Source organism: Remersonia thermophila, chromosome 3, assembly GCF_042764415.1.
Source record: "Remersonia thermophila strain ATCC 22073 chromosome 3, whole genome shotgun sequence".
Lineage (NCBI taxonomy): Eukaryota > Fungi > Ascomycota > Sordariomycetes > Sordariales > Chaetomiaceae > Remersonia > Remersonia thermophila.
Genome location: NC_092219.1, coordinates 405,824 through 432,645, shown reverse-complemented (window position 1 = coordinate 432,645; position 26,822 = coordinate 405,824). Strand labels below are relative to the sequence as shown.

The following is a 26,822-nucleotide window of genomic DNA, read 5'->3' as shown; positions in this document are numbered from 1 at the left end:
GGCTTGCTCAGCTGCCCCGAGGGCGGTCCAGGCGAGGGCGTGAGGTACGGAGCTCGGATCCGAGTCTTGCCCAGCTAGCTACCGACTTGAAGGGCGCAAGCTAAGGAGCGGATCGTTGGGTTAGAGAGACGAGGGAAGACCTAGGGTTCGTCGAGGAGCCGCCTCATGGACCCAATCTTGCAAACGGGTAGGGCACCGCTTCGAAGACGGGCGTGGCGGCGGGAGGTAGCCAGGCTATGGCCACGCTGGCAGTTTGGGAGGATGTCGGCGCCGGAGGTGTCGGTGCAGCAGCCGACGTGCAATCGCCGGCCAACCTGAGCTAGGAGAAAAAACAAAGGCACCCGGGCTCTCGGAGGGGAGAGCGGTCGTTGTGCGCCGGCGCAGCAATTCGGGAAGCCGAGTGAGTAGAGGGAGCATAGACGTCCTCCCCGGAATGGAGGTTAGGGAAGTGTAGAAATGTGGTGGAGGATGTCCAAGTAACGGTATGTACCGTGTAACTAGGTACTGTGTAGCTTGGTGTCGCTGCTGTTTAGGAAGTCCCCGCCTGAATCCCCGTTTCGTCCCAATCCCTGGACGCCGGGGGGAGCTTTCTCCCAGGGCAAGTGGGTACCTAAGGTACCTAGGTACCTAGATAGGTACCTTCTAGGTAGGTAGGTACCGGACTGGTCCTAGTCGTACCTACAACTAATCGAGTTAGTAGGTACGTACCTCCATACCTTAAGGTACCTGTACCTTCAAGGTACGGTACCTAGGTACCAGATAACTTACCATGGAACCATGCAAAGCCAAAGAGCCAGCTTTCAGTTCTGGTCTCCCCCCCCCCCCCCCCCCATCGGAGCCCCTGTTACGCTGTTTCAGCACCTCTTCCAGCCAGTGTTCCATTCCAGGGGCGGGTCCCTTCCCCTTCCCTCCCCCCCAAAACAGCTCAACGTCCAGAGGGGCCATGTGGGTCCGGAGGAGGCTGGAACGGCGAGCTACCATTGGATAGCCTCCCCAGATGTGGGCCCGGAAAATTGAATGTGCGTGTTCCCAAGCCACACAGCTCCGAGGCTTGGATCCACCGGGGGTCCCCTCCACATCTCGGATTGAGATGCCACGCTTCCCTATGATCCCGATGCTCTGAACTGACGACGTTGGATCGCAGGCAGGCAGGCCAGGTTGTTGTTTCGTCCCGAGTTCCACAACCATCCACCAACAAACCCACGGCCGGCTGCCAAACCACTTCCCGACCTGTCTTTGTCGGACCTATTGTCTCCTCCACCACGCTTCCGGCCTAACCACCTAATCCCCCCCCCCCCCCCGGGCTGCTGCCACCTATCACCACCACCGACTCCTGGCGGGCCGCCAACCCTCCTCCTGACGACCCCGACCCCGATCTTCCTCCTCCCCATCCCACGGTTGAACACCTCTCCCGGAGCCGACGACGGCTCGGGTCCCTTCAGCCAAGATGAATTCCTCTTCGGGAATGCTCACAAAGGTACCGACCGCGTCGCCTTGTCGTCCACCGCTTTCGTGTCGTGCTCCTGGCAATGATCCTGCCCAATACCTGACCCTGGAACCTCCTGGCTGACCCTTGGTTCTCGTGCAGTTCGAGTCCAAGTCGTCGCGCGCAAAGGGCATCGCCTTCCACCCGAAACGGTTCGTTCACCCTCCCGATCTTCCTCCCGATCTCTCTCGCGACCTCTCTCGCAATCTCTCTCCCGACCTCGCGACCCCCGCGTCGCCGCGCTGTTCGTTTGTTCCGAACTGACGAGCTTTCCAGACCATGGATCCTCGTCTCCCTCCACTCGTCCACCATCCAGCTCTGGGACTACCGCATGGGCACCCTCATTGATCGCTTCGAGGAGCACGACGGCCCCGTCCGCGGTATCGACTTCCACAAGACCCAGGTGAGCTTGGGCAACGCACCCTCGCCGACAAGAGGAGGAAACCCCTTGCTGACGTCTCCGCTCCCAGCCTCTGTTCGTGTCGGGCGGTGACGACTACAAGATCAAGGTCTGGTCCTACCAGACCCGCCGCTGCCTCTTTACGCTCAACGGCCACCTGGACTACGTTCGCACCGTCTTCTTCCACCACGAGCTGCCGTGGATCGTCAGCGCCAGCGACGACCAGACCATCCGGATATGGAACTGGCAGAACCGCTCCCTGCTGTGCACCATGACGGGCCACAACCACTACGCCATGTGCGCCCAGTTCCACCCCAAGGAGGACCTGGTCGTTTCGGCCTCGCTCGACCAGACGGTGCGCGTGTGGGACAGTACGTCGGCCCCATCATCCTGTCTTGTTTCCTCGCATCCTGCTGACTGGCTGCTGCTCTCCAGTTTCCGGCCTGCGCAAGAAGCACTCGGCCCCGACCTCCATGTCCTTCGAGGACCAAATGTCCCGCCGCGACGCCAACCAGACCGACATGTTTGGCAACACCGACGCCGTTGTCAAGTTCGTCCTCGAGGGCCACGATCGCGGCGTCAACTGGGTCGCCTTCCACCCCACCATGCCGCTCATCGTCTCGGCCGGCGACGACCGCCTGATCAAGCTGTGGCGCATGAGCGAGACCAAGGCCGTACGTTTTTTTTTTCTCTTTCTTTTTGGAGGGGGCCGGCGTCTCCCCCCCCCCCCCACCCCTACGCCATCCATCCCTTTGCTTCTGCTCTGCTCTGCTCTGCTGCTGCATTCGGGTTGCTAACAACCGTCTCCAGTGGGAGGTTGATACCTGCCGCGGGCATTTCCAGAACGCGAGCGGCTGCTTGTTCCACCCCCATCAGGACCTGATCCTGTCGGCCGGCGAGGACAAGACCATTCGCGTCTGGGACCTGAACAAGCGCACCGCCGTCCACACCTTCAAGCGCGAGAACGACCGCTTCTGGGTCATCGCGGCCCACCCCGAGATCAACCTCTTCGCCGCCGGCCACGACAAGTGAGCAGCCCACACCCACCCGCCCCGTCGGCGAGATCGATGCATGTGCAAAACCCCTACTAACCGACCGACCCTCGTGAACAGCGGCGTCATGGTGTTCAAGCTGGAGCGTGAGAGACCCGCCGCCGCCGCGTACCAGAACAACCTCTTCTACATCACCAAGGACAAGTGCGTCAAGTCGTACGACTTCCAAAAGAACGTCGAGTCGCCCACGCTCCTGTCCCTCAAGAAGCTCGGCAGCCCCTGGGTGCCCCCGCGCACCCTCTCGTACAACCCCGCCGAGCGCTCCGTCCTGGTCACGTCCCCCGCCGACGGCGGCACCTACGAGCTGGTCAGCCTGCCGCGCGACGGCGCGGGCGCCGTCGAGCCGTCCGAGTCGAAGCGCGGCCAGGGCAACTCGGCCATCTTCGTCGCCCGCAACCGCTTCGCCGTCCTCAACACGTCCGCCCAGACGGTCGACATCAAGGACCTGAGCAACAACACGACGCGGTCGTTCAAGCCGCCCCACGGCACCACCGACATCTACTTTGGCGGCACCGGCAACCTGCTCATCATCACGCCGACCGCCGTCCACCTCTACGACATCCAGCAAAAGAAGACGACGGCCGAGCTGGCCGTCAACGGCGTCAAGTACGTGGTCTGGTCCAACGACGGCCTCTACGCGGCGCTGCTCAGCAAGCACAACGTCACCATCGTCACCAAGGCGCTCGAGCAGGTCAGCACCCTGCACGAGACCATCCGCATCAAGAGCGCCACCTGGGACGACGCCGGCGTGCTGCTCTACTCGACCCTGAACCACGTCAAGTACACGCTGCTCAACGGCGACAACGGCATCGTCCGCACCCTCGACCAGACCGTCTACCTGGTCCGCGTCAAGGGCCGCAACGTCTACTGCCTGGACCGCGCCGCCAAGCCGCGCATCCTCCAGATCGACCCCACCGAGTACCGCTTCAAGCTGGCCCTCGTCAAGCGCAACTACGAGGAGATGCTGCACATCATCCAGACGTCGAGCCTGGTCGGCCAGTCCATCATCGCCTACCTGCAAAAGAAGGGCTACCCCGAGATCGCCCTGCAGTTCGTCCAGGACCCGGCGACCCGCTTCGAGCTGGCCATCGAGTGCGGCAACCTCGACGTGGCCCTCGAGGTGGCCAAGCAGCTCGACCGCCCCAAGCTCTGGACCCGCCTGAGCGCCGAGGCCCTCGCCCACGGCAACCACGCCATCGTCGAGATGTGCTACCAGAAGCTCAAGCACTTTGACAAGCTCTCGTTCCTCTACCTCACCACGGGCGACGGCACCAAGCTGTCGAGGATGGCCAAGATCGCCGAGCACCGCGGCGACTTCACCTCGCGCTTCCAAAACGCCCTGTACCTGGGCGACGTCGAGGACAGGATCCAAATGTTCAAGGAGATCGACCTGTACCCCCTGGCCTACATGACCGCCAAGGCCCACGGCCTCGACGACGAGTGCCAGGCCATCCTCGAGGCCGCCGGCCTCCAAGAAGACCAGCTCAACCTCCCCTCCTTCGGCGAGCCCCTCGCGCCCCCCAAGCCCGTGGTGCCCACCTTCCAGGCCAACTGGCCGACCAAGGCCACCTCGCAGTCCGTCTTCGAGAAGGTCCTTCTCGGCCAGATGGAGGGCCTGTCATTAGAAGACGACCCCGCAGCCGCCGCCGCCGCCGCCAACGGCGAGGCCGACCAGGATGGCGCCGGCGCTGCCGCCAAGCGCGACGCCCTCGGCGAGGCCTCCGAGGAGGAAGACGCCGCCGGCTGGGACATGGGCGAGGACATCGTCGCCGAGGTCGAGGAGGACTTTGTCAACGTCGAGAGCGCCGAGGGCGGCGCCGCCATCAGCGAGGCGGACCTGTGGGCGCGCAACTCGCCGCTCGCCGTCGACCACGTCGCCGGCGGCTCCTTCGAGACGGCCATGCAGCTGCTCAACCGCCAGGTCGGCGCCGTCAGCTTTGCCCCGCTCAAGCCGCGCTTCCTCGAGGTCTACCAGGCCAGCAAGACGTACCTGCCCGCGTCGGCCGGCCTGCCGCCCCTCCTCAACTACGTCCGCCGCACCGTCGAGGAGTCGGACCCGCGCAAGGTGCTCCCCATCATCCCCCGCGACCTCGAGCACCTGGCCGGCCACGACCTGCAGCGCGGCTACGACTGCATGAAGGCCAACAAGCTCGAGGACGGCCTCAAGGTGTTCAAGGGCATCCTGCACGCCGTGCTCGTCAACGCCGTCGGCAGCGAGGCCGAGGTCGCCGAGGCCAAGAAGCTCATCGCCTCGGCCAGCGAGTACGCCGTCGCCATGTCGATCGAGCTGGCGCGCCGGGCCCTCGGCGCCCCCGACGCCGTCAACCGCGATCCCAAGCTGCTCAAGCGCAGCCTCGAGCTGTCGGCCTACTTTACCATCCCCAAGATCGAGGTGCCCCACCGCCAGCTGGCCCTGCTCAACGCCATGAACCTGGCCATGCGTGCCAAAAACTACAACTCGGCCCTCAGCTTCGCCAACAGGATATTGGCCAACGGCGGAGCGAGCAAGATCCTAGAGACTGTACGTGTTTTTTTTTTTTTTCCTTTGCAAGATGGGAAACAAGACTAACCAACCCAACAGGCCCGCAAGACCAAGGCGCAGTGCGAGCGCAACCCCAACGACGCGGTCGAGATCGAGTTTGACCAGTTCGCCGAGTTTGAGGTGTGCGCGGCCAGCCACACGCCCATCTACAGCGGCACCGCGTACGAGGAGTGCGCCTTTGACGGCGCAAAGTACCACACCAAGTACAAGGGCACCGTGTGCGTCGTGTGCGAGGTGTGCGAGGTGGGCAAGCACGGCAGCGGGTTGAAGCTCTTTGCATGAGCGGGTTTTGTCCAGCGGGGAGGGAGAGAGTGGGCTTGAGGCTTGGGAGGAAGGGAGGGGAGAGATGGTTAGTAGCACGTAGTGTCATGGTTGTGGCTGTGCTGTAGTTGTAGGGGAGAAGGTGGATGGGGGATGAGGAGGGATGATGGAGCGTGGTGGTAGTGGTGGTGGGACAAGGGAGAAGGGGGTGATGAATTCGAGGCTGTAGTAAAAGACGTTTGGAGCGAGGCGAGGTAACAGTTGACTGAATTCCATCATGGTTCTTCTTCTCCCGGCACCTTATCGGTTTCTTCTACGCAGGCTTCTTTCCAGGGTAGGCTGGCCACCTCGCTCATGACATAGTGGGAATGCGGCGGGCGTTGCTGTTTAGCATTTGTCATTGTTGTTGTGTACATAAGGGGCGCAATGGGTATGAGTGGCTCTATGGGGTGGGATGGATGGATGATGGGAAAAAAGGCCCATGAGTTGATGTCGTGATGACCAAAAAAAAAAAAAAAAAAAAAAAAAAAAAAAAGGAGAGGGAAAAACAGGGAGGAAAATACACCAAACGGCATCGCTCACATGTACAGCGTTTTTGTTGGCAGGGTTGTCTGTCGTGTCGTGCGTCGCGTTCCATTCCCCCTCCCCATCCCCCATCCCCCATCCCCATCACGTATAGTACGGCTTGGCTTCCTCGGGCCAAGGATGGCCGGTCTCTTGCGATGGAAGCTCCGCGCGCTCGGCCAGGAGGATTATGATCAAGTCTATTTCAGGGCGACGACGCCCGACGCCCGACGCCCGACGGCATGATGCCCGGGGCCCGGTTCGTACAAACATCATGATCATGATGATGCTGATCATCTCCTCACGATCATGAATCTCTCCATCCCTGCAGGACGGTGACCGCTCGCTCGCTCTCTCGCTCGCACTCTCGCTCGCCCGCCCCTCTGCGTTCCGTCTGCGTTCCGTATGTGTCGAATCACCCCGGCCAGACCACGCGGCCGATCCCTCGATCCGGCACGTGGGCGGCTTTTCCCAAGACCCAAGCGAGCCCATGGCAACGCCATCTCGCCTCGCTTCACGCCTTCGTCCTTGACAAAGCAAGGAGGGAGAATGTTTGGCGAGGGGGCATCTTGTTCGTCTTCTTCTTCTTCGTCGTCTTCTTCTTCCTCTGGAGATAGGGTAGGTCAAAGGGAACCGCTAGCTAGCTGCGTACCACCTCGCGAAGGCCCATTCTTCTTCTTCTTTTCCTCCTCCTCCTCCTCCTCCTTCTCCTTCGTCTTCTCCTTCGTCTTCTCCCTCCTTAGACAATGGTCTCGAGCTGCCTCGCGTACCCCAGCGTGTTCTCAACCACCATGAGGCTCAGCTCCTTCTCCTTGTCGGCCGTCTCGCCGGCGGCCGAGGCCCCCGCGGCGTCGGGGAAGTAGATGGTGCCGTCGCGGACGGCCCAGCCGCGGGTGCGGGCGAACTCGACGACGGCGCCCTCGGAGTCGAGGAAGAGGAGCGACTTTGTGGAAGCGAGCGGGAGGGACGGGTAGGCGCGCTCCGACGACGAGGCGATCTCGGAGCGGATCTGGGAGGTGAGGATCTGCGTGTCGTTTTGTGTCAAGTCAGCCGTTCATCCATTCATCTATCCATCCATTCATCTATCCATCCATCCATACAAAAAAAAAAAAAAAAAAGAAAAAAAAAGGAAATGGGAGAGCGGCAGGAAAGCAAGAGCAAGACCAAGAAAAAAAAAAAAAAGAGCTCACCTCGGAAAAGACGCCAAACTCCTCGCACGGCACCTCGCCGCGCTTCATGGCCTTCCACACGCGATCGTAGCTCCCCTCCATCAGCCACCGCTCCAGCCGGATGGGGTACCCCAGGTACCGATCCCCCTCGACCTCGTCGAGCCCGCCCTCGCCGGCCAGCGCCTCGAGCTCGCTGTGGAACTCGCCGTACAGGCCCTGCGTGAGCAGCAGGAGCAGGTACAGGCCCGTGATCTTGTTCCTCTCGCCGTCGTCCCGGCCGCCGCCGCCTCCGTGCCGCTGCAGCTCGTAAAAGGGGCGCAGCTGGGCGACGTAGCGGGTGAAGCCGGGGGCGTCGCGGTTGCGGATGGAGGCGAGGGCGCCCTGCTCGTAGATGTCGCGGGCGAGGGCGAGAAGGGCCGGCGGGGAGGTCGGGGACGGGGTCAGGGCGTTGAGCTGGAGGAGGAGGAGCTTGGCGCGCGAGAGGAGGGCGGTGGTTTCTGGGTAGGGCAGGGCGGCGGAGGAGGATTTGAGGCGGGCCAGGAGGGTGGCGAGCTCGCGGTCGGCCATGTTGAGGGGGGGCTTGTCAGGAATCCGCGGGCGGATGGGAGGAAGAAGAATGGATGGTCGTCGGGCTGGGCCGAGCAAGTGGGCGAATGAACCGGTTGGTTTGGTTTGGCTTGGTTGGTTGGGTTGGTTGGGTGAATGGTTCGGCCGGGAGACGAGACGATGCAGACCTCGATGGTGGAGGAGGACCTAATTGGGGGTTTTTTTTGTCGTTGTTGTTGTTCTTGTGGTTGTGGTTCGGAAGGGCGGATGGATGGATGATGCTGTTGTTGTTGTTGACGTTGGCGTAGAAGCATGACAGCCCAGGGCCCCGGGTTGCGGCCGACATGCAACCAGGCTGAAAGGCTGACGTCTTCCCGGGTTCCAGGGTTGGGGTTGCGGTGGGGGTTGACAGCGGGGTCTTGGCCAAGAGCGAACATGCAATCCTTACTGTGTATAGTACTGTGTACACAGTACACAGTATAACGCCGTGAGGCCTTGGCGGCGGGTCCTGTCCTGTCTCCTTGGAACGGGCCATCGTGCTCCATCTCTCTCTTTGGTCTGAGGGACCAGGCCGTTGGATGAGCTCCAACCATGTACTGTGTAACTATTGTACCTGCTAGAGTATACACCACCACCGGATATGCCCAAACAGGCAATTTGCATCTTCCAAGTCCAACCACCTCGTGTCTCCTCTTGGGGTTTGCAGCGCCACGGCACGGGCAGAGTTTCCCCTGTGTACATACGCAGTACGCAGTAGTGAACACACGCAGTGCTGCTCCGCTTTCGTACGCAGTACGTCCATGGCATCGGCCTGCGTTCACGCCAGCGGGGCACAGCCCGGATCCAGAGCTCCCCCCGGTTTCCCTGGTGGGTGGTCCGTCGACTTCCGCAACCTCAGCCACCGCCTCATCCCTTACTACGTACGTTCCACGCTCCCGCGTCTGCATCTTTTGGGGCGCCCCGCCGCCATGCTCTCCCAGGAACGACCAGCTGCGATGACAGGATCGGCATGCTGCGCGGAGAGGCTTGTTGCCAGACCAGGTCTACCCCCTCCTACAACCTGCTGCGCCCACCTGTTTGTTCCCTTGTGTTCCTGTCCCGCGACGACGGTCCGGCTTCTCTTGTCGACATGGAGCTCGGAGCTCCACGGTCTACGTAGCAACAGCCCGCCGCTCTGGTTCCATGGGCCGAGTTGAGCAGGCGATGCGTCGTGCCCGGCGAGACGAGGGGCATCCATGTCCACGGAACGTTGGCGTGGGCTGCCCCTACAAGCCATCCGAGCCGGGTCATCGGATGAGGCTGAGAGGAGGTTGGGTATCGACGGCCAGCGGTTGGTGTCCCGTTTCCCAATCCATCAGGATGCCATTCTCAAGCCGCCCTCTCGAATCCATCTCTCTTGGGGCCTCATTGTCCCCTCCTCTAAAGCAACATACACGCACACACAGCACAGCCTATGTTGGTACTTATCTAGGTATCACCTCTGTGCCCCATGGAAACCGACTTCTTTTAGAAAGAACAAAAAAAATAACAAGATGGCTTTCAGCCCATGTCCGGTCATTCGAGGCCTCTCCTTGACTTTCTCTTCAACTTTCTCTCTAGCCTCCCTCTCTCCAAAATTCCCTTTAGGATTGTATCCGGCTGCAACTTAATCAGCGGAACGACTTGAAACAGGATGCGTCCTGCGAACCCCCTGAGGAACCCAAACACTGCTACTGCCGCATAGGCTGCATTGCGCTCGATGCCACCCTAATCCACCCATCGTCGCCCCGTGCCGCGTCAACGATGACATCCATCAACGCTTATCGTCCCTTTGATCCGCTGCAGCAGCAGCAGCCGCCTCGGTCGGCCGGGCTGCGCAACGGCAAGACACAAGGTCCCTCGCTTGTCGTGTCGGATCCTTCCGGGGAGGATGCCTGGATAGGTACGTCTGGAAGCAGTTTCATTTCGTTTTCCGTGGTTTGTTCTTTTGGGATTCTGTTGGTTTGGATGCTTGCCTGTTGGAGATTGGAACATTCATGGATGATGTGTGGTTCTATTTCGGGAATGCAGCCTCGCACATTACAGACGCTGGCAGCAACCTCGGGTGCCCAGGTGGTCGCGTCGCTGGGGTTCAGGGGAGAGAATGGAACAGCGTCAAGCACTGGAAACCTGGACCATGTCCTGGAGACGAGGCAGACCGGACCCGACCAGCAGACCAGAGCGGGGGAGCAGTTCGACAGGACGAGATGCATGGATGCATGGCGCCAAGGAGGGGCACACCGGGCGGTGCGGTCCAGTTGTGCAGTGCAGTTCCAGTGTGCAGTGCGGCGGGTAGTTAGCGTACTATGTACAGTGGGAGCAGCTCAGAGCTTCTCAAGAAGCAGAGCCGTGGCCGTACACAGTAATAAGGGTTTTTTATTTTTATTTTTTTTCGCTGCTTCCACCAGGACCTGTTGGCTCTCCCGTCTCTGGGTCTTTCCCTCAGAGCCACGGCAATCAAGGACAGGAAAGGCAGGAAGCAGCCCCAACCATTGGAACCTGGACAGAAAATCCGTTGTTTTCCCGAGGTCATCGGATCCGCCTCCAACCAACAACAACAAGAACCAAACAACGCTCTCTCTCGTCTCCTTTCATCTCTCGGCTCTCTCTGTTCCCTTTCATTGAGTCCCCTCTCTCCACTTGCCGCTCTCCACTACGTTAGTTACTATAGTGATTCTCTGTCCTCCTCATCTACTCTCCACTCTTCAACTGCAACTCCCGGTCCCCGTCATCTCAACTCCAACTCACGCCCCACCACACCACACCACACCACACCACACCTCACCACGCCTGCACAACCTGACTTTGGCCAGCTCGGCGTACAAGACCTATTCCCTGCTTCGCCCTGCCGTGCGTGCACATTGCCTCCGTCTGTCGTCAGCACAACGCGCCGCCATCTGCCCTGCCGTTGGCAATTCGGCTCAGCGACTTCTCATCTTACGCTGCAAACCGTCAAATCATACCGGCTCCACCGGCGGCCTGGACCGGACGGGGGGCGGTTTGGTGGATAGCCACAAGAAAGACACGGCCTCGTCTCCCGTTCTTGGCGCCGCGCCCCTCATTCCATCTCTCTCCCTGCGTCCCGTCTCCCTCTCGAATCCTGGGCTTGGCTCTGGCCCCCTCGCCATCTGCCTGCTGCCGCTGCTGCTGCATTTCCCCTCGGCGACCCCTCGGCGAGACGCGCCAACCGGCGGGAAGCGGGGGGATTGGGGAAATCGAAGGAAAAAGGAACGAGGCAGAAAACGACAGACAGGCACACAGACATACACACACACACACACACTCTCTCTCTCTCTCTCTCCCGCTGCGGGGCTTTCTTTGCCTGCACTGCATTAGCCATCATATTTTTGGTGGTTGTTTTTTTTTTTTTATTACTTTCCTTTTTTCTTGGTCCCCCTCGGCTCCATTTTTCCCCCTTCCCCTGGCTGCTCAACCGCGGTGCTAAGCTTGCTGACTGACCGCCCGCTGCTCGTTGGCCGCTTAATTCCATGCAGGCCCGCGTCTGCACCCCGACGACGATTCACCCATCATGTCGTTTGGCGCCACTTTCATCCCCGGTGGTCAGGATGACTACTACATGCCCGAGGTCATCGCCCCGGCTCCTCAGAGGTGAGTGAGACGGCCTGCCGAAACGAGGGTCCGCCTGGAGACGGCAAACGAGGCTGGCTAGCTGGCTACGCTGGTCGGCTGGCGCCGCACCCCTGGTGGAGCGTAGAGGGCTGACGCGCCGGGCCCCGTTGGGTCTGCCTGCAGGGTAATGCCCGAGGTGCCCCAGAACATGCAAGAAGACATTCAGCGCCTCGAGACGCAAGCTCGCAACACCGATCCCAACGGCAGGCCTGCTGCTGAGAAAGACGACCGGTCGTAAGTCGGATTGCATTCCCCGTGATTGGGACCCTCCCCTTTCCCCGTCCTACGCGCGACGCATTCCCCCCTCCCCCCCCGAGCTGACGTCGTTTTTTTCTCTCTCTCTCTCTTCCTTCTCTGCCGACAGCTTCCAAGCCTTCCAGACCCGCGGCGCCGAGTCCAACGCCATGGACGTCCCTTCGTTTTCGCCCTTCCCCAAGGTAAAAGGGGAAAACATACCGCCGAGCGACGAAGAAAAGGAGCAGATCCTCTGGCAGGCGCGCAACCTCGTGCTCCACTCCAACAATGTGTCGATGCAGGTGACCTGGGCCCGCGACGTGCTCATCTGGGTCGAGATCTCGCAGGACGCCCAGGCCCGGGAATGGAAGCGCGAGGGCAAGGACCTCAAGGACCGACCCCCCACCCCCAAGACGGAGCACGAGCTGCGCACCGACGCCGTCAACATCATCGACTACCTCGCCCAGCAGGACCACCCCGAGGCCACCTTTATGAAGGGCAAGTGGCTCGAGTTCGGCAAGTTCGGCTTCCGCGAGAACAAGCGCGAGGCCTACTCCCTCTACAAGAAGGCCGCCGACATGGGCTACGGCCGCGCCGAGTACCGCTTGGGCATGCTCTACGAAAACTCCAACGACATCGCCAACGCCGTCAAGCACTACACCAAGGGCGCCGACACGGGCGACTCGGCCTCGAGCTACCGCCTCGGCATGATGCACCTCATGGGCCAGCACGGCCACCAGCGCGACTTCCTGCAGGCCCTGCAGCTGATCCAGCACGCCGCCGACACGGCCGACGAGGACGCCCCGCAGGGCGCCTACGTCTACGGCATGCTCATCGCCCGCGAGCTCCCCGACATCACGGTGCCCGAGCACATCCTGCCCTACGACCTGCCCGTCGCCCGCCAGTACATCGAAAAGGCGGCCTACCTGAGCTTCGCCAAGGCCCAGCTCAAGATGGGCCAGGCCTACGAGCTCAGCCAGCTCGGCTGCGACTTCAACCCGGCCTACTCGCTGCACTACTACGGCCTCGCCGCCCGCCAGGGCCAGCCCGAGGCCTCGCTCGGCGTGAGCCGCTGGTTCCTGTTTGGCTACGACGACCTGTTCCCCAAGAACGAGCAGCTGGCCTTCAAGTACGCCATGGAGGCGGCCGTGGCGGGGCTGGCCACCGGAGAGTTTGCCATGGGCTACTACCACGAGATCGGCATCCACGTCGCCAAGGACGTCCACGAGGCGAGGCGCTGGTACGAGCTCGCCGCCGAACACGGGAACAACGACGCGAGGGACCGCCTCGAGTCGCTCAGCCAGTCCAAGACGCTGACCAAGGCCGATCACGAAACGACCACCTTGACGAGGATTAAGAGCCAGCACGGGTCGATGCGGGGCAAGAGGCCAGATCGGTTCAACAAGCCGGCCGGCGTCATGCCGACGGTGACCGAGACGGATCCTAACGGTACGTTTTTTTTTGGGGGGGGGGTCTCTCTTCCAACGTGGTCCACGCCAGCTAACGCTCCCAGGAAAAGTCCCCGCGGTCCAGTTCCCCGACCCCACCCCCCGCCCGCCCGCCTTCACCGTCAACCTCGACGGCGCCAACCTCCCGCCCGCAGCACGCCCCCACTCCGCCGCCCCGTATCCCGTCGAGGACCAAGCCCAGCCGCCTCCGCTCAACGTCCGTCCCCGCTCCGCCGCCCCGTACCCCGAAAACGACGTGCGCCCCGGCCCCGGCCCTGGCCCCGCCGGTCGCGGCGGCGGTCCCTATCTCAATCCCGGCCCTCGCCTCGGTCCTGGTCCCGTCTCGGACCGTCCCGGCTCGGCCTTTGGCATCCGCCCGCTTTCGTCGGGCGGACCGCCTCCCGGCGATGGCCGCGGCCGTCCCGTGTCCAGCCAGCCCGGCATGCCGGGACCTGGCTATCGCCAGCCGAGCCCCGGTCCTGGATCGGGCGGACAATGGCAATCCCAGCAAGGCCCCGGGCCTCGCTACGGCCCTGGCGGTCCGGGCGGTCCGGGTGGTCCGGGTGGTCCGGGTGGTCCCGGCGGTCCTGGCGGCCCTGGCGGTCCCATGTCGCCCGATGGCCGCAACAAGCTGCAGAAGCAGAACCCGAACCTGCCGCCGCAGCCGCACAGCCCGCCGTTCCCGTCGCCTGGCACTCCGCAGCCCGGACCTGGGTACGGCCGCGGCGGTCCCGGCGGACCCGGCGGTCCCGGCGGGTATCCTGCCAACCCGTACGGCGGTCCCGGTCCCGGCCTGCCTTCGTCGCCCAACATGAACGTGAGGCCATCGCCGCAACCGGGTCAGCAGCCGAGGCCGGGAGGAGGACCGGGAGGCCCAGGCGGCCCGGGAGGACCCGGAGGACCCGGAGGACCCGGAGGGCCGCCGGGAAGGCCGGCATCGGCGCAACCGCCGCAGCAGCCGCAGCAGAGGCCGAGCCCAGGACCCGGGCCTGCGGGCAAGCCGCCTGGCAGCGCCGGAGGGCCGGGGTCGGCCAACCGTCCGCCGCAGCCGGCGAACCTCGCTCATCCGGACGGAAAGACGATGGGTCAGGGGCCTGCGACGTTCGAGGAGATGGGGATTCCGCAGGGCAAGAACGAAAATGATTGCGTGAGTTTCTTCTCTCTTGTGTCTGGTTGCGATAGTTGACTAACGGACATGCGCGCACGTGCGTGATACAGGTGGTCATGTAAACCGAACCAAGCCGACCTAGCCAAGCGACTGGCCGACGGGCCGGCCCACCCAACCGATCGAGTCTGTGTTTGTTTTCTAGCGCTTCCCTCCTGCCGGAGCGACGTAGAGGCAATCTGTGGACCAAGCGATCATGGGCTGGTGAGGGCGTGGAATGTGCGCAATACGTATGCGCGGGCATCATGTTGGAAAGGAAAGAAGAGAGAATAACAACCCTTGGGGGCGGATTGTCTGAATGGATTGTTTTTTTTTAGCCTTTTGCGCTTTACTCGGCATCGCAAGGAGCGTGCATCACAGATATGTTTTTTTTTTTTTTGATCGTATTATTTAGATGGTTATGGTAAGATTAGAGCTTTTTGGGTGTAGGGTAGGCATGGCATCTGTCTTGTTGACCATGACCGAGATACAACAAACCCCCCATCGTTCGAGGTCATGTTCCTCGCGACCCGAGCGGCGTAAGTCACATGGTGGCTTTGTGCAAGACTCCGGGTTCTACATACACATGCATACATATACATACATTCATACGTAGATAGATAGATGGCTTTGAACAAGAAGACACTTGTTTCGTCTCCCCTTTGTCCCTCTAGCGACTCGCAGCTGGCAGTTTCTCCTGCTTGCTAGATGATTACCGGAGATACTATATGTTAGTTATCAACGCCCTTGTTTCTTCTCATTTGCGATGAACCTACCTTGAGCTGAATGCTCGAGCACCTAGGTATTCACCCTGACAAGATGCCAACCGGGTAGAAAACGGGGCCCAGGAGGGTATCGTACTCGTTCGGCAGAGCAATACAAGACGTACCGGGCACGTCTTCTTTGTCCCGACCCTGTTCTCAACGACCAGAAGAACCAGCACCCGTCATCCGGAGAACAATGCCCCTGATGCTTTGTCCTGGAACGGCACTCCCTCAGCACAATGGCCTTGTTTTTTTCCCAAGGAGCTCTCTCGGTGTCTCGCGTCACAAAATCAAACAGGTTCTCTTGTGTTGAGGGATTTGATCAAGACCGGGTCGGCGCTCCCTCTCCTCGCGCCCACGAGGTTCCTGGATGTCGACTCTGCCGCACGACACGCCCGAGAAACGCCGACACCCTCCCCAAGGTAAGTGAAGTCTTGGATACGAACCCTACGCTCCGAACCCTTTGACGAAACACCGACATATAACCCACCTGAACCATCATGGCGGGTGCCTTTGGGACACCCAACCCCCGACCCTGGCTGTGGGAGATACCCGCCTGCACCTGTCACTACTACTACCAATACTACCTCTGCGGCTGCCCGGACCAGACCCGGCCCGGCAGGGCCGCCGACGTCCACGTGCCGACGCTCAAGCGCTGCGACCTCTGGCACCAGCCCTTGCTCGCGCGGCTGCGGCTCTGGGCGCAGGGGTTCCGGCACCGCCCGGACCCGCCCCTGCGCACCGACGAGGCCAGCGTCCTGCCCTTCCCTTGCTTCCGGCACCTGATGGAGTGCCGCGTGTTGCTGCCCCCCGAGGCCCTCGCGGCCCGGAGGCGCCGGCTGATGGATCCCAGGGCGAACCCGCTGAGCGCGGCGCGGCACAACGCGAACGCGGTCGAGATGAGGCGGTTCCTGGAGGAGGGGCGGAGCTGGGAGGTTTTGAAGGGGATGAGGGATGGGTTGGAGAAGGAGAAGAAGAAGAAAAGGGGCCGGGGTGATGATGATGATGATGATGCCTCGCAACCTCCTCCGCGGAGGAGGAGGGTCCTCCCGGGCCGGGTGGTCAAGGCACCCCCATCAGAGCGGGCATCTCGAACGGTCCAAGCCGGCGCGCTTGAGGACGGGGTAGAGAGGGTGGAATCGGAGCCATGGAAACAACAGGCTCTCACCGCCGCCGCCACCACCATCACCACCGCCGCCGATTCTCCTCCGATCGTGGTCACCCATGGCGATCCGCCTCCCTTCCCCGCTGTCCCTCGCCCCATCTTGAAACCAGCCTCCGCCGCTGAGCCAACACATCCTTCCCCTTTGAAAACCGCCCGCTTCTCCGACATTTCCGACCTTGACTCTACCACCTTCTTTCCCTCTCCCTCTTCCTCGTCTCCCTCCTCGACCGTCAAGGCACCACGCAAACCCAACCGCCACGACCCCGCCTCCCCCTCCGCCTCCCCCTCCAAGCACTACTCCACCCTCGCCTGGCTCCTCGAAGAGCACGCCTCCGACCTCTGGCGCCTCGACGCCTACCGCCGCCCCCCCCTGCCGCCCCCGCCTGCCGACGACCCCTTTGCCCGCCTCCGCCGCATCTTTGCCCTGTACGAACCCCCCGGCGCCGATCCCCAACAACAACAACAACTGCTACCGCCACCGCCACCGCTACAAGCGCAGCAGACAGGAACGGAACCGGGAGCAGAAGCAGGAGCAGGAACAGGAGCAGAAGCGGGAGCAGGACAAGGAGGCGTCGTCGCCTACGACGGCCCGACGCACCGCGGCTACCACGCCGGCGCGTACCAGCTCGACGGCGACGCCCTGCACCGCGCGAGGGCGGCGGCGTGGTCGCGGCCGGGCGGGCCGGGCGGGCCGGGCGGGCGAGGGCGGCGGCGGAGGAGGCGAGGAGGATGTGGGAGCGGGGTGGCGCGGGGAGGGTGGTGGTTTTGCGCAAGGGTGAGAATGGTGATGGTAGGGAGGGGAGGAAAGGGGGTTGGACAGGGGAGGAGGAGGAGGAGGAGGATGAGGAGAAGAAGAGGGAGAGGTGGAAGTGGTTGAGCATGGAGTGAGAGCGAGGTTTCTTTCTGGGAGAGGAGGGCTTTTGCTCTTTGGAAAGGGACCTGGGTAGCTAGATATCTTACCTGCTCCACCAAGGAGGGAATGCCGTGTAGAAGAGTGCTTTGCTATAACAAGCGGAGGGATGGGTGAGATGCCGACGATGCTTGACGGCGGCTAGGTGAAGGGGTTCAAGACGACAGGAGTTGAAAGAGAGGTGTTCAGGGGTTTGAAGGGGGAAGTGAGCTAACTCGCTGACTTGTGATGGAGCCATGATGAATTTATACCTATATAGTTACCTCGGGTACGATGCAGGTAACGACAACAGATTGACCACTCCCGCCAACCAAGCAACAAGGTAGCGGATGCATCCTACCATGAGCGAGTGATGCTAGGGACGCGGATCACCAAGCAAAGCATCGGGTAGTACCCATTCTTTCCATCAGACAACGAAGGAAGCCGAAGCGCTGATGGTGATACAGAATGGTTGCAGGGTACGTCTGTCTGTCTGCCTGTCTCTCTCTCTCTGTGTGTATGAGTGTATGTGTATGTGTATTATATAAACAGAGTAGCTATTACAGCAACAACCTCCTCCCTCCTTCATCTCCTGTTACAAACAAACCTCCTGCGTCTTCCCTTGGTTCGTTCGTTCCCTTCTACCTTCTCTAATACTATGCCATGAATGAATGAATGGTACGAAGAAAAAACAAACAAGAGTCGTTAGCAAGTGTAGAAAAAGAGAGCATAATAATAATAATAGTAATAAAAAAAAGGCCAAAAAGAATGTCCACAAAAAGTCCAAGAGAGAGAGAGAGAAAAAAAAAAAAAGAAAGAGAAAAGGCAAAAAAAAAAAAAAAACACCATCCCCATCTGCACCTGTTCCATCCGGTCCATGGCCAACCAGCCTTATGCATCGTCGTTCTCGTCTGCCCACATCATCCATGCGTCCCATGCGTCCGTCCATCCGTGCGATAACCATGCCATCCCCCTTCCCTTCCCTAGGTAGGTAGTGTTACCCCATCCCTCACCTCCTCCTGGTTCAGCATACCGACAAAACCACACAACCCAACCCAACCCGCCTCGAGAACCAACCCCGCCGAATCATCGCCATCGCCATCGCCATAGCCATAGCCATATACTTCGCCATTAGCCATAGGCATCGCCATCAAATCTCCTCCTCCTCCTCTCCTCCCCCCTTTCCTCCTTACTCATTCCTTACTCCTCCCCACCTCACGCCCTCGTCTCCGCCTAGTTGCTTGCCTTTTCCCTTCCTTCCTCCCCATCATTCACCGCCACCCCTTCCACCTCCAACGTAGGCACCGACACGGCCGCTGTATCACCCTCACCAGCCGTATTGCCGGCGGCGGCGGCGGCGGCAGCAGCAGCAGCGTCAGCAGAAGAAGCCGCGGCCTTGCCCTTCTTCTCGGCGTACACCTCGGCCCGCCGCGCCTCGGCATGCCTCAGGCTCTCGACGTAGGTGCGGTACCGCACAATCTCCCTCAAGAGGTACTCGCTCTTGCGCTCCCAGTTGGCCATGGCCCTGGCCGCGTTGGTGCTCCGCGGCGAGAAGGCGCCGAGCATGGGGCTGCGCAGGGCGTTGTGGGCCTGCAGCTCGGCCTCGACGCTGCGCACGTACGCCTCGAGCGACTCGAGCTGGTCCCGCTCCGACAGCGGGCTGGGCCGCATCGACTGCGTCGGCGGCGTCCAGTCCGTGATGTGCGCGCGGTCTCCGGGCAGGGGCTGGTGCTTGGTCAGCGTGTTGGGGCCGTGGCCGTGGTGATGAGCGAACGAGCCCGACGACATGTGCTGGTGGCGCGACAGGGTGTGGGTCAGGATGCCCGACGAGTTGGAGCCGGGGCGGGCGGGCAGGTCGAACGACGCCGAGCGCATCGAGCGGGCGGATTGCATCGACGCGCGGCCGGCGGCCGTGTTGGGCGGCGGGCCGTTGGTGGCGCTGCCCGGCCGCGAGGGGGTCGGGCGGTGCTCATGGGCCGGCCGCCGCCGGTGCCGGTCGTGGTCGCGCCGTCGCCCGCGTTGGCGGCGGCGGCAGCGGCGGCGGCGGCGGCGGCCCCGTGGATGATGGCGTCGCTCCAGCCGTACTCGATGTTGGAGACGCCGCCGACCATGGGGTGGGTGCTCAGGCGGGCGCTCCAGTAGTTGGCGGTGCTCACAAACTCCTTGAGGATGTCGGGGGTGCCGACCTGGAACAGGTGGACGGCGCCGGTGGGCAGGGAGAGGGCCCAGACGTGGGGGCGGGCGCGCGAGTAGCCCGGGGGCGGGAGGGCCGAGGCGAGGGTCTGGCGCAGGGAAAAGGTGCCGAGGCTGGTGGCGTTGTCCTGCCAGTTGCCGCCGCCGACGACGGCGCCTTGGGGGACGCGGCGGCGGGGCCGCGGCGGGAGCGGTGGCGGAGGGACTTGTTCGGGGTGAAGGAGAAGAGGCTGAGCTGGCCCTTTTGGATGACGGCGAAGACCTCGGTCCAGTTGCGGTCGCGGGCGCGCTTGTCGGTGCCGTCGAGGTGGTGCTTGTGGGTGACGATGCCCTCCTTGATCCAGGGGGGCCCGGCGAGCTCGAGGGACTCGTCGTCGAGCAGGTGCTCGCTGCGGAGGGCGGCGGCGGCGCCGGCGCCGGCGCTGACGTCGTCCTTGGACTCCATGGCGCTGTCCTCGCGGATGATGGCCTGGCTGAGGGCGTTGGCGAAGCCGATGGACTGGTGGTAGTAGTCCCCGCGGGGGTAGGCGGAGCCGAACGAGTCCATGGACATGGACGTGTGGGTGCGGCCGAGCGAGAGCTTGCTCCAGGTGGCCGACGAGTTCTCGGTCGGGGTCCAGACGGAGCCGCCGTCCTCGAAGCTGGTGCGGCTCGACGAGAAGCCGGCGTGGAAGCCGCCCGGGCCGACGCGGGGGCGCGAGCGGCTCTTGGAGTTCCAGCGGGACGAGCCGCCCGGCTTGGCCGCCTCGGCGACGCGGCCGCGGGTGGAGGCGACGCCTTCCGAGGGCGCCTTGCTCAGCACGCTGGGGCTGCGCTTGAGCATGCTCATGACGGAGAGGCCGCCCGGGGTCGGGGGGCCCGAGGCCGACGACGGGTCGGCGCCGAAGAGGGGCAGGCGGTCGTCCCTGATGGAGGCGTAGATGTCCTTGAGGACGATCTCGACCTGGGCCTCCCAGGCCTTGAGCGACCCTTCGAAGGGGGCCTTGACCAAGGGGCCGCACGCGTCGACGGCGGTGGCGGCGCCGCCGGCGCCGCCGGCGAGGGCGGGCCCGTCGACGAAGCTGCCGAGGGCGGATCCGGGCCGCGGCGGCGGCTTGAACGAGGCGCGGAAGCTGTTGAACTTGAGGTCCTCCGAGGTGCGTCCGCCGGCTTCCTCGGCGGGGCCGCCCTTGCCGGGGCGATCAAAGGCCTCGGGGACCGAGTCGTGCAGGTCCTGGCGGATGGTGGTCATGGTGTTTTTGATGAACTGGCTCCGGGTCATCTTGTGCTCGATGTCGGCCATGTGGAGGTCGGTGTTGAGCAGGATGATGGAGTAGCAGATGGTATGGATGACGTCTGGGCGGGCGAGCCGTTAGCGGATCGGCCGAGGGAGAAAAGAAAGAGAGAGAGAGCGGGGGAGCGAGAGGGACAAGAGGAACAGAAAAAGCAAAAAGAGCTTACTGGAAGACTTGAAGCCGTGATTGGCATTGCACTCGGACCAGCGCCTCGCAAACGCCACGAGGATGCGGTCCAGCTGCTGCGTCTCGGCGCGGAGCAGCAGGCGCTGGCAGAGCTGGCGCAGGCTCTGGACGATGCTCAGGCCCTCGAAATCGTACAGGTCCATGTAGGCGCGCAGGGTCCGCTGGCGGACGTTGCCCTGCTCGCCGATCCAGGCGGCCGCCTTGTCCTTGGCGATGAAGTCCTCGTTGCCGTCAAAGATCTTTTGGGCTCTTTGGCGGTCGTCCTCGGTGGGGTCGCCGACGGTGGGGATGTCGGGCTCGTCGATGGACTTGGACGAGTGCGAGGGCGCGGCGGCCGAGCCGAGGGTGCCCGCGGCGCCGGGGCTCGGCTCGGCGCTGTCGATGCGCAGGCTGGGCACGGCGCGGCGGTACAGGGCCTCGGTGCTCCCGTCGGCGGGCGAGGGCGGCTCGTTGCGTGCCGCCGCCGACCGCTTCGGGTCGATGCGGGCCGAGAACCGAGCCTCGTTGAGGTTGGGCACGCTCTTGGACTTGGACACGACGGGCGAGGGCGAGCGCGTGCGGCCGTCGGGTTGGCCGGCGGCGGAGGCGGGACCTGCGGGCTTGAGGGATGGGTGGTCCCGGGGCCGGGACGACGACGGCGGCGGCAGCGACGGCTGCCTCTGACGAACGGGGCTCTCTTCGCTGTCGCTGCTGTCTTGGAGAAACGACTTGGGCGGGGATTCGACGGCAGGACCCGGACGCCGGCTCGGCGTGGCGGAGAAGCGTTGTTGCGGGTGCTGGTGCTGGGAGCCGCCGCCCAGGGGCGTCTCGGAGTCGACCTTGCGGATGACGGCTTTGGGGCTCGGTTCGTAGTCGGGCGAGAAGCCGCGGGCGCGCGTTGGATCGTCTCCGCCCTGGGCGGACGGAGGAGATCGAGCGGATCGGATCGGGCCCTCGTCGGCGGCGGCAGCACCTTCGATGGAGCGCAACGGCGTGTCCGAGCCGGGGGAGGAGGCCCCTTGCAGGAACGGGTCCATGGCCCGGCGCAGGCTGGTGATGGGGCCGGGCTCGGCCTTGACGTCGAGCTTGTCGAGGGGAGGGAAAGGCGCCGAGACGGCGGGGACGGCGGGCACGGGAGGAGGAAGCGGGGCGGAGAAATCGGGCTCCGAGAGGGAGTACTTGCGGCGCCGGAAGAAGGCCGACGTCTTTTTCTGCAAGGTGTGGGCGGTCGAGTCGCGCGAGGGCGGCGCCGAGGCGGCGGCGGCGGCAGCGGCAGCGGCAGCGGCAGCAGATTGCTTCTGAGAGAGAGGAAAGGTGGAAGCCACGTTGGGGGTGGACGGCGAGCTGGAGAGGGTCGACTTGGAGGAGCCGAACATGCGGCGGAAGAAGCTCTGCTTCTCCTTGGGCTGGGCGGCGGCGCCGCCCGAGCCGGACCCGGAGATGGGGTCTTTGCTCTTTTCGTAGCCGACGTGCGGGGCCGGGGCCGCGTCGAAGTCTGAGAAGGGGCCCGTGTCGCCAAACGCCTTGGACTCGGGCTTGGTGCGGCCGACGGTGGCGCTCCTCGAGGACCGGGTGCTGCGGCGGCGCTCGGGACCGGCGGCGGCGGCGGCGGCGGCGGCGGATCCCGCCTTGGCGGACGAAGAGGCCGGCGACGGCTTGGAGCCGGTGGTCGGGTTGGGATGCGGCGGCGGCGGCGGCGGCGGGGGAACGGTCGTCATGGAGGGCATGGACGGGGTGCTCGCGAGCTTTCGGGGACCACCCGGGATGGCCGGGGTCGGGGCGGCGTCGTAGACGTCGTTGAAGAAGGAGGAGGAGGAGTCCGGGGCGAAGTCGAGCTGCCAGGAGGGAGCGGCGGCGGCGGCGGCGGCGGCGGCGGCGGCGGTCGGAGGGATGACGGGGCGAGGCTCGCCGTCGAAGCTGGAGGAGCGAGCGGGAGGGCCGTAGCCGCGGGCCCAACGCTGGTTGGAGACGACCTGGGAGTAGCCGGCGTCGACGCTGGTCAGGCTGCTGCTCTTGCTGCCCTTGCCGCCGCGCGAGTGCATGGCGGCGGGCCGGCCCGAGCCCGTCTCGCGCATGCTGTGGAGGCGGTTGAGGCTGGCGGACGGGGGGTACCCGGAGCTGCTGTTGCTGCGGCGGCCGCGCGACGAGATGCGGCTGGCGTCGTCGGCGCCCTCGATGTCGGAGCTGTACGAGTAGGCGTGGCCGTGGCCGTGAACATGAGCTTGGCCGTGGCCATGGCCATGGCTCCGGGGCGGGCGAGACGACGAGGTGAAGGTCATGGCGCGCGGGGTGTCGTCGAAGGGGCGGTAGACGGCGGCGGGCTCGTCGAAGAGGCCGCCGCCAGGGTCGGCGCCGAAGGAGGACAGCTTGTCGAGGGAGAGGAGCATGTTGGCGACGAGGGAGTCGCGGGTGACCTGGCGCGGCGAGAGGGACAGGTCGTGCGAGTCGCGGTTGGACGGGGGGATGGAGGGTTCCGAGGGCTCGCGGTCGGGGCTGGGCATGTCGATGGGCCCGTCCACGGGGGTCAGGCTCTCGAGGAAGGTTTCGATGCGGCTCGTGTCGCGCTCGTCCGGGTCCGGTGGCAGCTGCAAGGTGCGGCGGCCGGTCACGGCGGGGGAGTCGCGGGTTGGGGTTCGGGGGACGGAGGCGGGGACGGAGACGGGGACGGGGAGGTCGAGGTCGATGATGCCGCCGGCGCCATCTACCAAGTCTCGGTCACGATCTCGGTCACGATCTCGGTCACGATCTCGGTCTCGATCTCGGTCTCGGGTTCGGGGAATGGGAGGAGGCGACGAGGTGGTGGTGTCGATGTTGAGGTCGGGCTTGGAGCGTCGGCGGGAGGAGGAGGAGGAGGAGGCGGAGGCGGAGGCGGAGGCGGAGAGCATGGCGGTGGGAGGACAAGAAAGAGGCTGAGACGAGGCGTGACGCGACGAGGAGGATCTTCGGGCGTAGCGGTCCCGGTCCCGGTCCCGGTCCCGGTCGGTGTGCTGGGTCGGCGCTGGAAAGAGGGACAACAGCGTGGCCCGCGCCATGCGATCGGCATCATCCATGCACGGCAGCTTGTTGTTTTTTGGTTTCTCTCCCTTTCCCCCACCCCCTGGGTGAGGCCGGCGTGGCGTTCCGTGTGAGCGTCTGTGGGTGTGGGCGTGTGTGACGTGAAGCTGGGGACGGAACCCGAAAATGGAACTGTGCTCCGCGTACTATATGTACTGTACGCAGTATGGTAAGAGAGACAGAAAGAGTAGAGAGAAAGAGAGAGAAAAGAAGCGCGGCGCGTTGCGTGTCGTCGTCGTAGCAAGGTATGTACTGCGTTTGTAGGGCGCAAGTATGCAGTAGTAGGTAGTGTAGGTAGTCGGGAGTATAGTATGCGTCTTGTCTTGTCTCGTCTCGTCGGGGGTGTGTAGTAGTATTGCGTATTGTGTGAGAGGAGCGAGAGAAGGGAGATGGAAGCGTCCGGGTGTGGTGAGGTTACAACCAACTCCCGTACAGCATGCACTCTCTCTCTCCTCTTGGTGTGGAGTGTAACACTCACACACACATACACACACACATACGCAGTACACACACAGACACACACACAGAGGCTTTCCCACAGCTCTCGACACACGGACGTTGTGTGTGCTGGGAGGGATCGATCGATCGACCCCGTCCGTAGGTTTCTCTCTTTTTTTTTTTTTTTTTGTTGATCGTTTCGGGGAAATGTGCTGCGCTGCCAAAGGTGAATCTGGATTGAATTGGATGGAATGGAATTGGATTGGATTGGATTGAATTGAATTGAATTGAATTGAATTGAATCGAATTGAATGCAATGCCGTCCCGTCTCATCGCTCAAGTGGGTCTCGCCTCCGAGTAGGTCCCTCTCTCGACCCCTTGGCTGAGTGGGCCAAAGGAGTGGGTCCAGGGGGTGGTTCGGGCGGGAGGCGGATGCGGGGATTGGATGGATTCCTCGTGGTGTGGCGTGGCGTAGCGTGGCTTGGGGGGGGGGGCGTGGAGAGTATATACTATACTACTAGTACTGTGTAGAGTGTGGAGCCGCCGTAGCTTTTCGGTGGCTTCTTTTACCAGTGGTCAGATGATGCGATCCCCCCCCCCCTGACCTCGGGCGACCCCCTCCTTACTTTAAGGATGCTAAGAAAAAGCTCGGCCGACCTCCCCTGGGTCCACTTCCCTATAAATATGGACCCACTTGTAAAAAGTTTTATACTACTAATCCATTTTTAACACTTCTTCTATTCTTTATCTTCTTACTATATCTTTATTGTAAATTAATTCGGAATCGATTCCAAATTGATTCTGGATTGATTTATAATGGATAAGGACCCTATTTGGGATAACTATATTGTAGTCCCAAGTGGTAGCTTCAATGATATTATCCCAGCGTAGTTACGTAGGGAATTCTTTAATGTTCTACGTTAATACCTTGAGCCTATTGATAATGGTGCTTTGCTTGGTGTAGAGCCTTTTGAAGAGGAAGTAGTAGTTGCTCCTGACTAGGTAAGTAATCTAGATTTATTTTAGAATTAATTTATATATTAATTTTTATAGCCTTTTAAAGATATTTAGATTTCGTTTAGTATTGTTTACAACAACGACCCTTTTTTAATAGTTTCCTAGTTAATTTTTACTGGGCAGGATCCTGAATATCTAGAGTTAAGTATTAGTAGCGTTGCTTATATTATTATATTATTCTAACTAGTAAGTATAACCCAGAGGTTGTACGAGCTTTTATTGCGGATTCAGTAAGTATAATTAAATTAATTTTAAATTGATTCTGAATTAATTTTAAATTTATTTAGATCTAATTCTGTAACAAAGTAATATTCCTAAAGAAAACTATAACGTTAAGCTACCTCGATAATATACTTTGCTACCGTTGGGTTTATAAGTGTATTAGTGTAAAGGTCTGCGAGTTCTTTAAGCTAGAGATTAAAGACCTTCCTCTTTATAATTTAGTAACTGAAGCAATATTTTAACAAAGAGTGGCTATCCGTAATGCTTACGAGCGAAGTAGTGATGTAAGGAGATAAGTAATAGTGTAAGTAATAAAAGATTGCTTTTAGATTAATATAGAATTAAATATATATATATATACTAATTTGTTTTTAGTTGGGTATAGGCTTGTCTCCGTCTCTAGCGTAATAAGAAAGCTTGTTATCCCTAGAGTACTACTTGCTAGCTCGGATTTACTAGTAACTAATATAATGTAAGTAACTATGAATTTATTTAGAATCGATTCTAAATTATTTACTAATTAATATAAGATGGTATTTAGGACTCCTTAGTACTATATAAAGTATAGCAACTTTATTCCTAACGTACAAGGAAATTATTTCTTTATATCGTTGCCAATAAAGCATTTAGGATTTTCCGAAGTTATTCGTAACCTTCTCGAGACAGATAGGGTTTTAGAGGAGCCAGAGATTTATTAGACTGTTGATTAGACTCTTAGAAGAAAGAAACATTATAGTAAGAATTTTAAATTAATTTCTAATTAACTTGAAATCGATTCTAAATCAATTAACAATTTATTTCTAGATTATATATACCTACAAGGCCCAGGTCGAATGGAGTATATTTCTTACGGTGTTCGGTGGAATATTTATACTTGTCAGAGCCGAGGCTCTTAGGGGGTATACTAGCCGAAGTGAAGGAGAATAAGAGTAAGGTACGCGTAGCCGTTACGTAAGGATTACGGGTAGATAGTTACGGGGAGGTTAAATAGTATTTTAAACTCTGACCTCCTTTAATATAGTATACAACTCCTTTCCTTTTATCCTTTACCTATAGTCCTCTTAGCCTTATCCTTCCTATACTTTCCCTGTTTAATCCCCGTATACCTCTACATCCTATTATACCGTTCTTAGCCCATTAGCTAAAT

General features: G+C 61.1%; 4 protein-coding genes across 4 annotated transcripts; 2 read left to right on the top strand and 2 right to left on the bottom strand.

Moving 5' to 3' along the window:
* Positions 1-1,447: 1,447 nt before the first annotated feature.
* VTJ83DRAFT_2935 (uncharacterized protein) lies at positions 1,448-5,762 on the top strand (the record flags this gene model as incomplete). The annotated part of the gene is made up of 8 exons (XM_071009260.1): positions 1,448-1,477; positions 1,589-1,638; positions 1,763-1,889; positions 1,957-2,257; positions 2,322-2,560; positions 2,697-2,914; positions 2,999-5,459; positions 5,520-5,762. The coding sequence occupies 8 exons, from the start codon at positions 1,448-1,450 to the stop codon at positions 5,760-5,762; spliced, it is 3,669 nt and encodes a 1,222-aa protein (XP_070866816.1).
* A 1,282-nt stretch (positions 5,763-7,044) lies between these two features.
* VTJ83DRAFT_2934 (uncharacterized protein) lies at positions 7,045-8,041 on the bottom strand (the record flags this gene model as incomplete). The annotated part of the gene is made up of 2 exons (XM_071009259.1): positions 7,045-7,329; positions 7,496-8,041. 2 exons carry the CDS (start codon positions 8,039-8,041, stop codon positions 7,045-7,047), a joined length of 831 nt encoding a protein of 276 aa, XP_070866815.1.
* A 3,526-nt stretch (positions 8,042-11,567) lies between these two features.
* Positions 11,568-14,580, top strand: VTJ83DRAFT_2933 (uncharacterized protein; the record flags this gene model as incomplete). Its single annotated transcript, XM_071009258.1, has 5 exons — positions 11,568-11,647; positions 11,792-11,902; positions 12,033-13,351; positions 13,422-14,497; positions 14,569-14,580. 5 exons carry the CDS (start codon positions 11,568-11,570, stop codon positions 14,578-14,580), a joined length of 2,598 nt encoding a protein of 865 aa, XP_070866814.1.
* A 3,965-nt stretch (positions 14,581-18,545) lies between these two features.
* Positions 18,546-23,994, bottom strand: VTJ83DRAFT_2932 (uncharacterized protein; the record flags this gene model as incomplete). The annotated part of the gene is made up of 4 exons (XM_071009257.1): positions 18,546-19,251; positions 19,398-19,619; positions 19,673-20,840; positions 20,946-23,994. 4 exons carry the CDS (start codon positions 23,992-23,994, stop codon positions 18,546-18,548), a joined length of 5,145 nt encoding a protein of 1,714 aa, XP_070866813.1.
* Between the last annotated feature and the right edge of the window lie 2,828 nt (positions 23,995-26,822).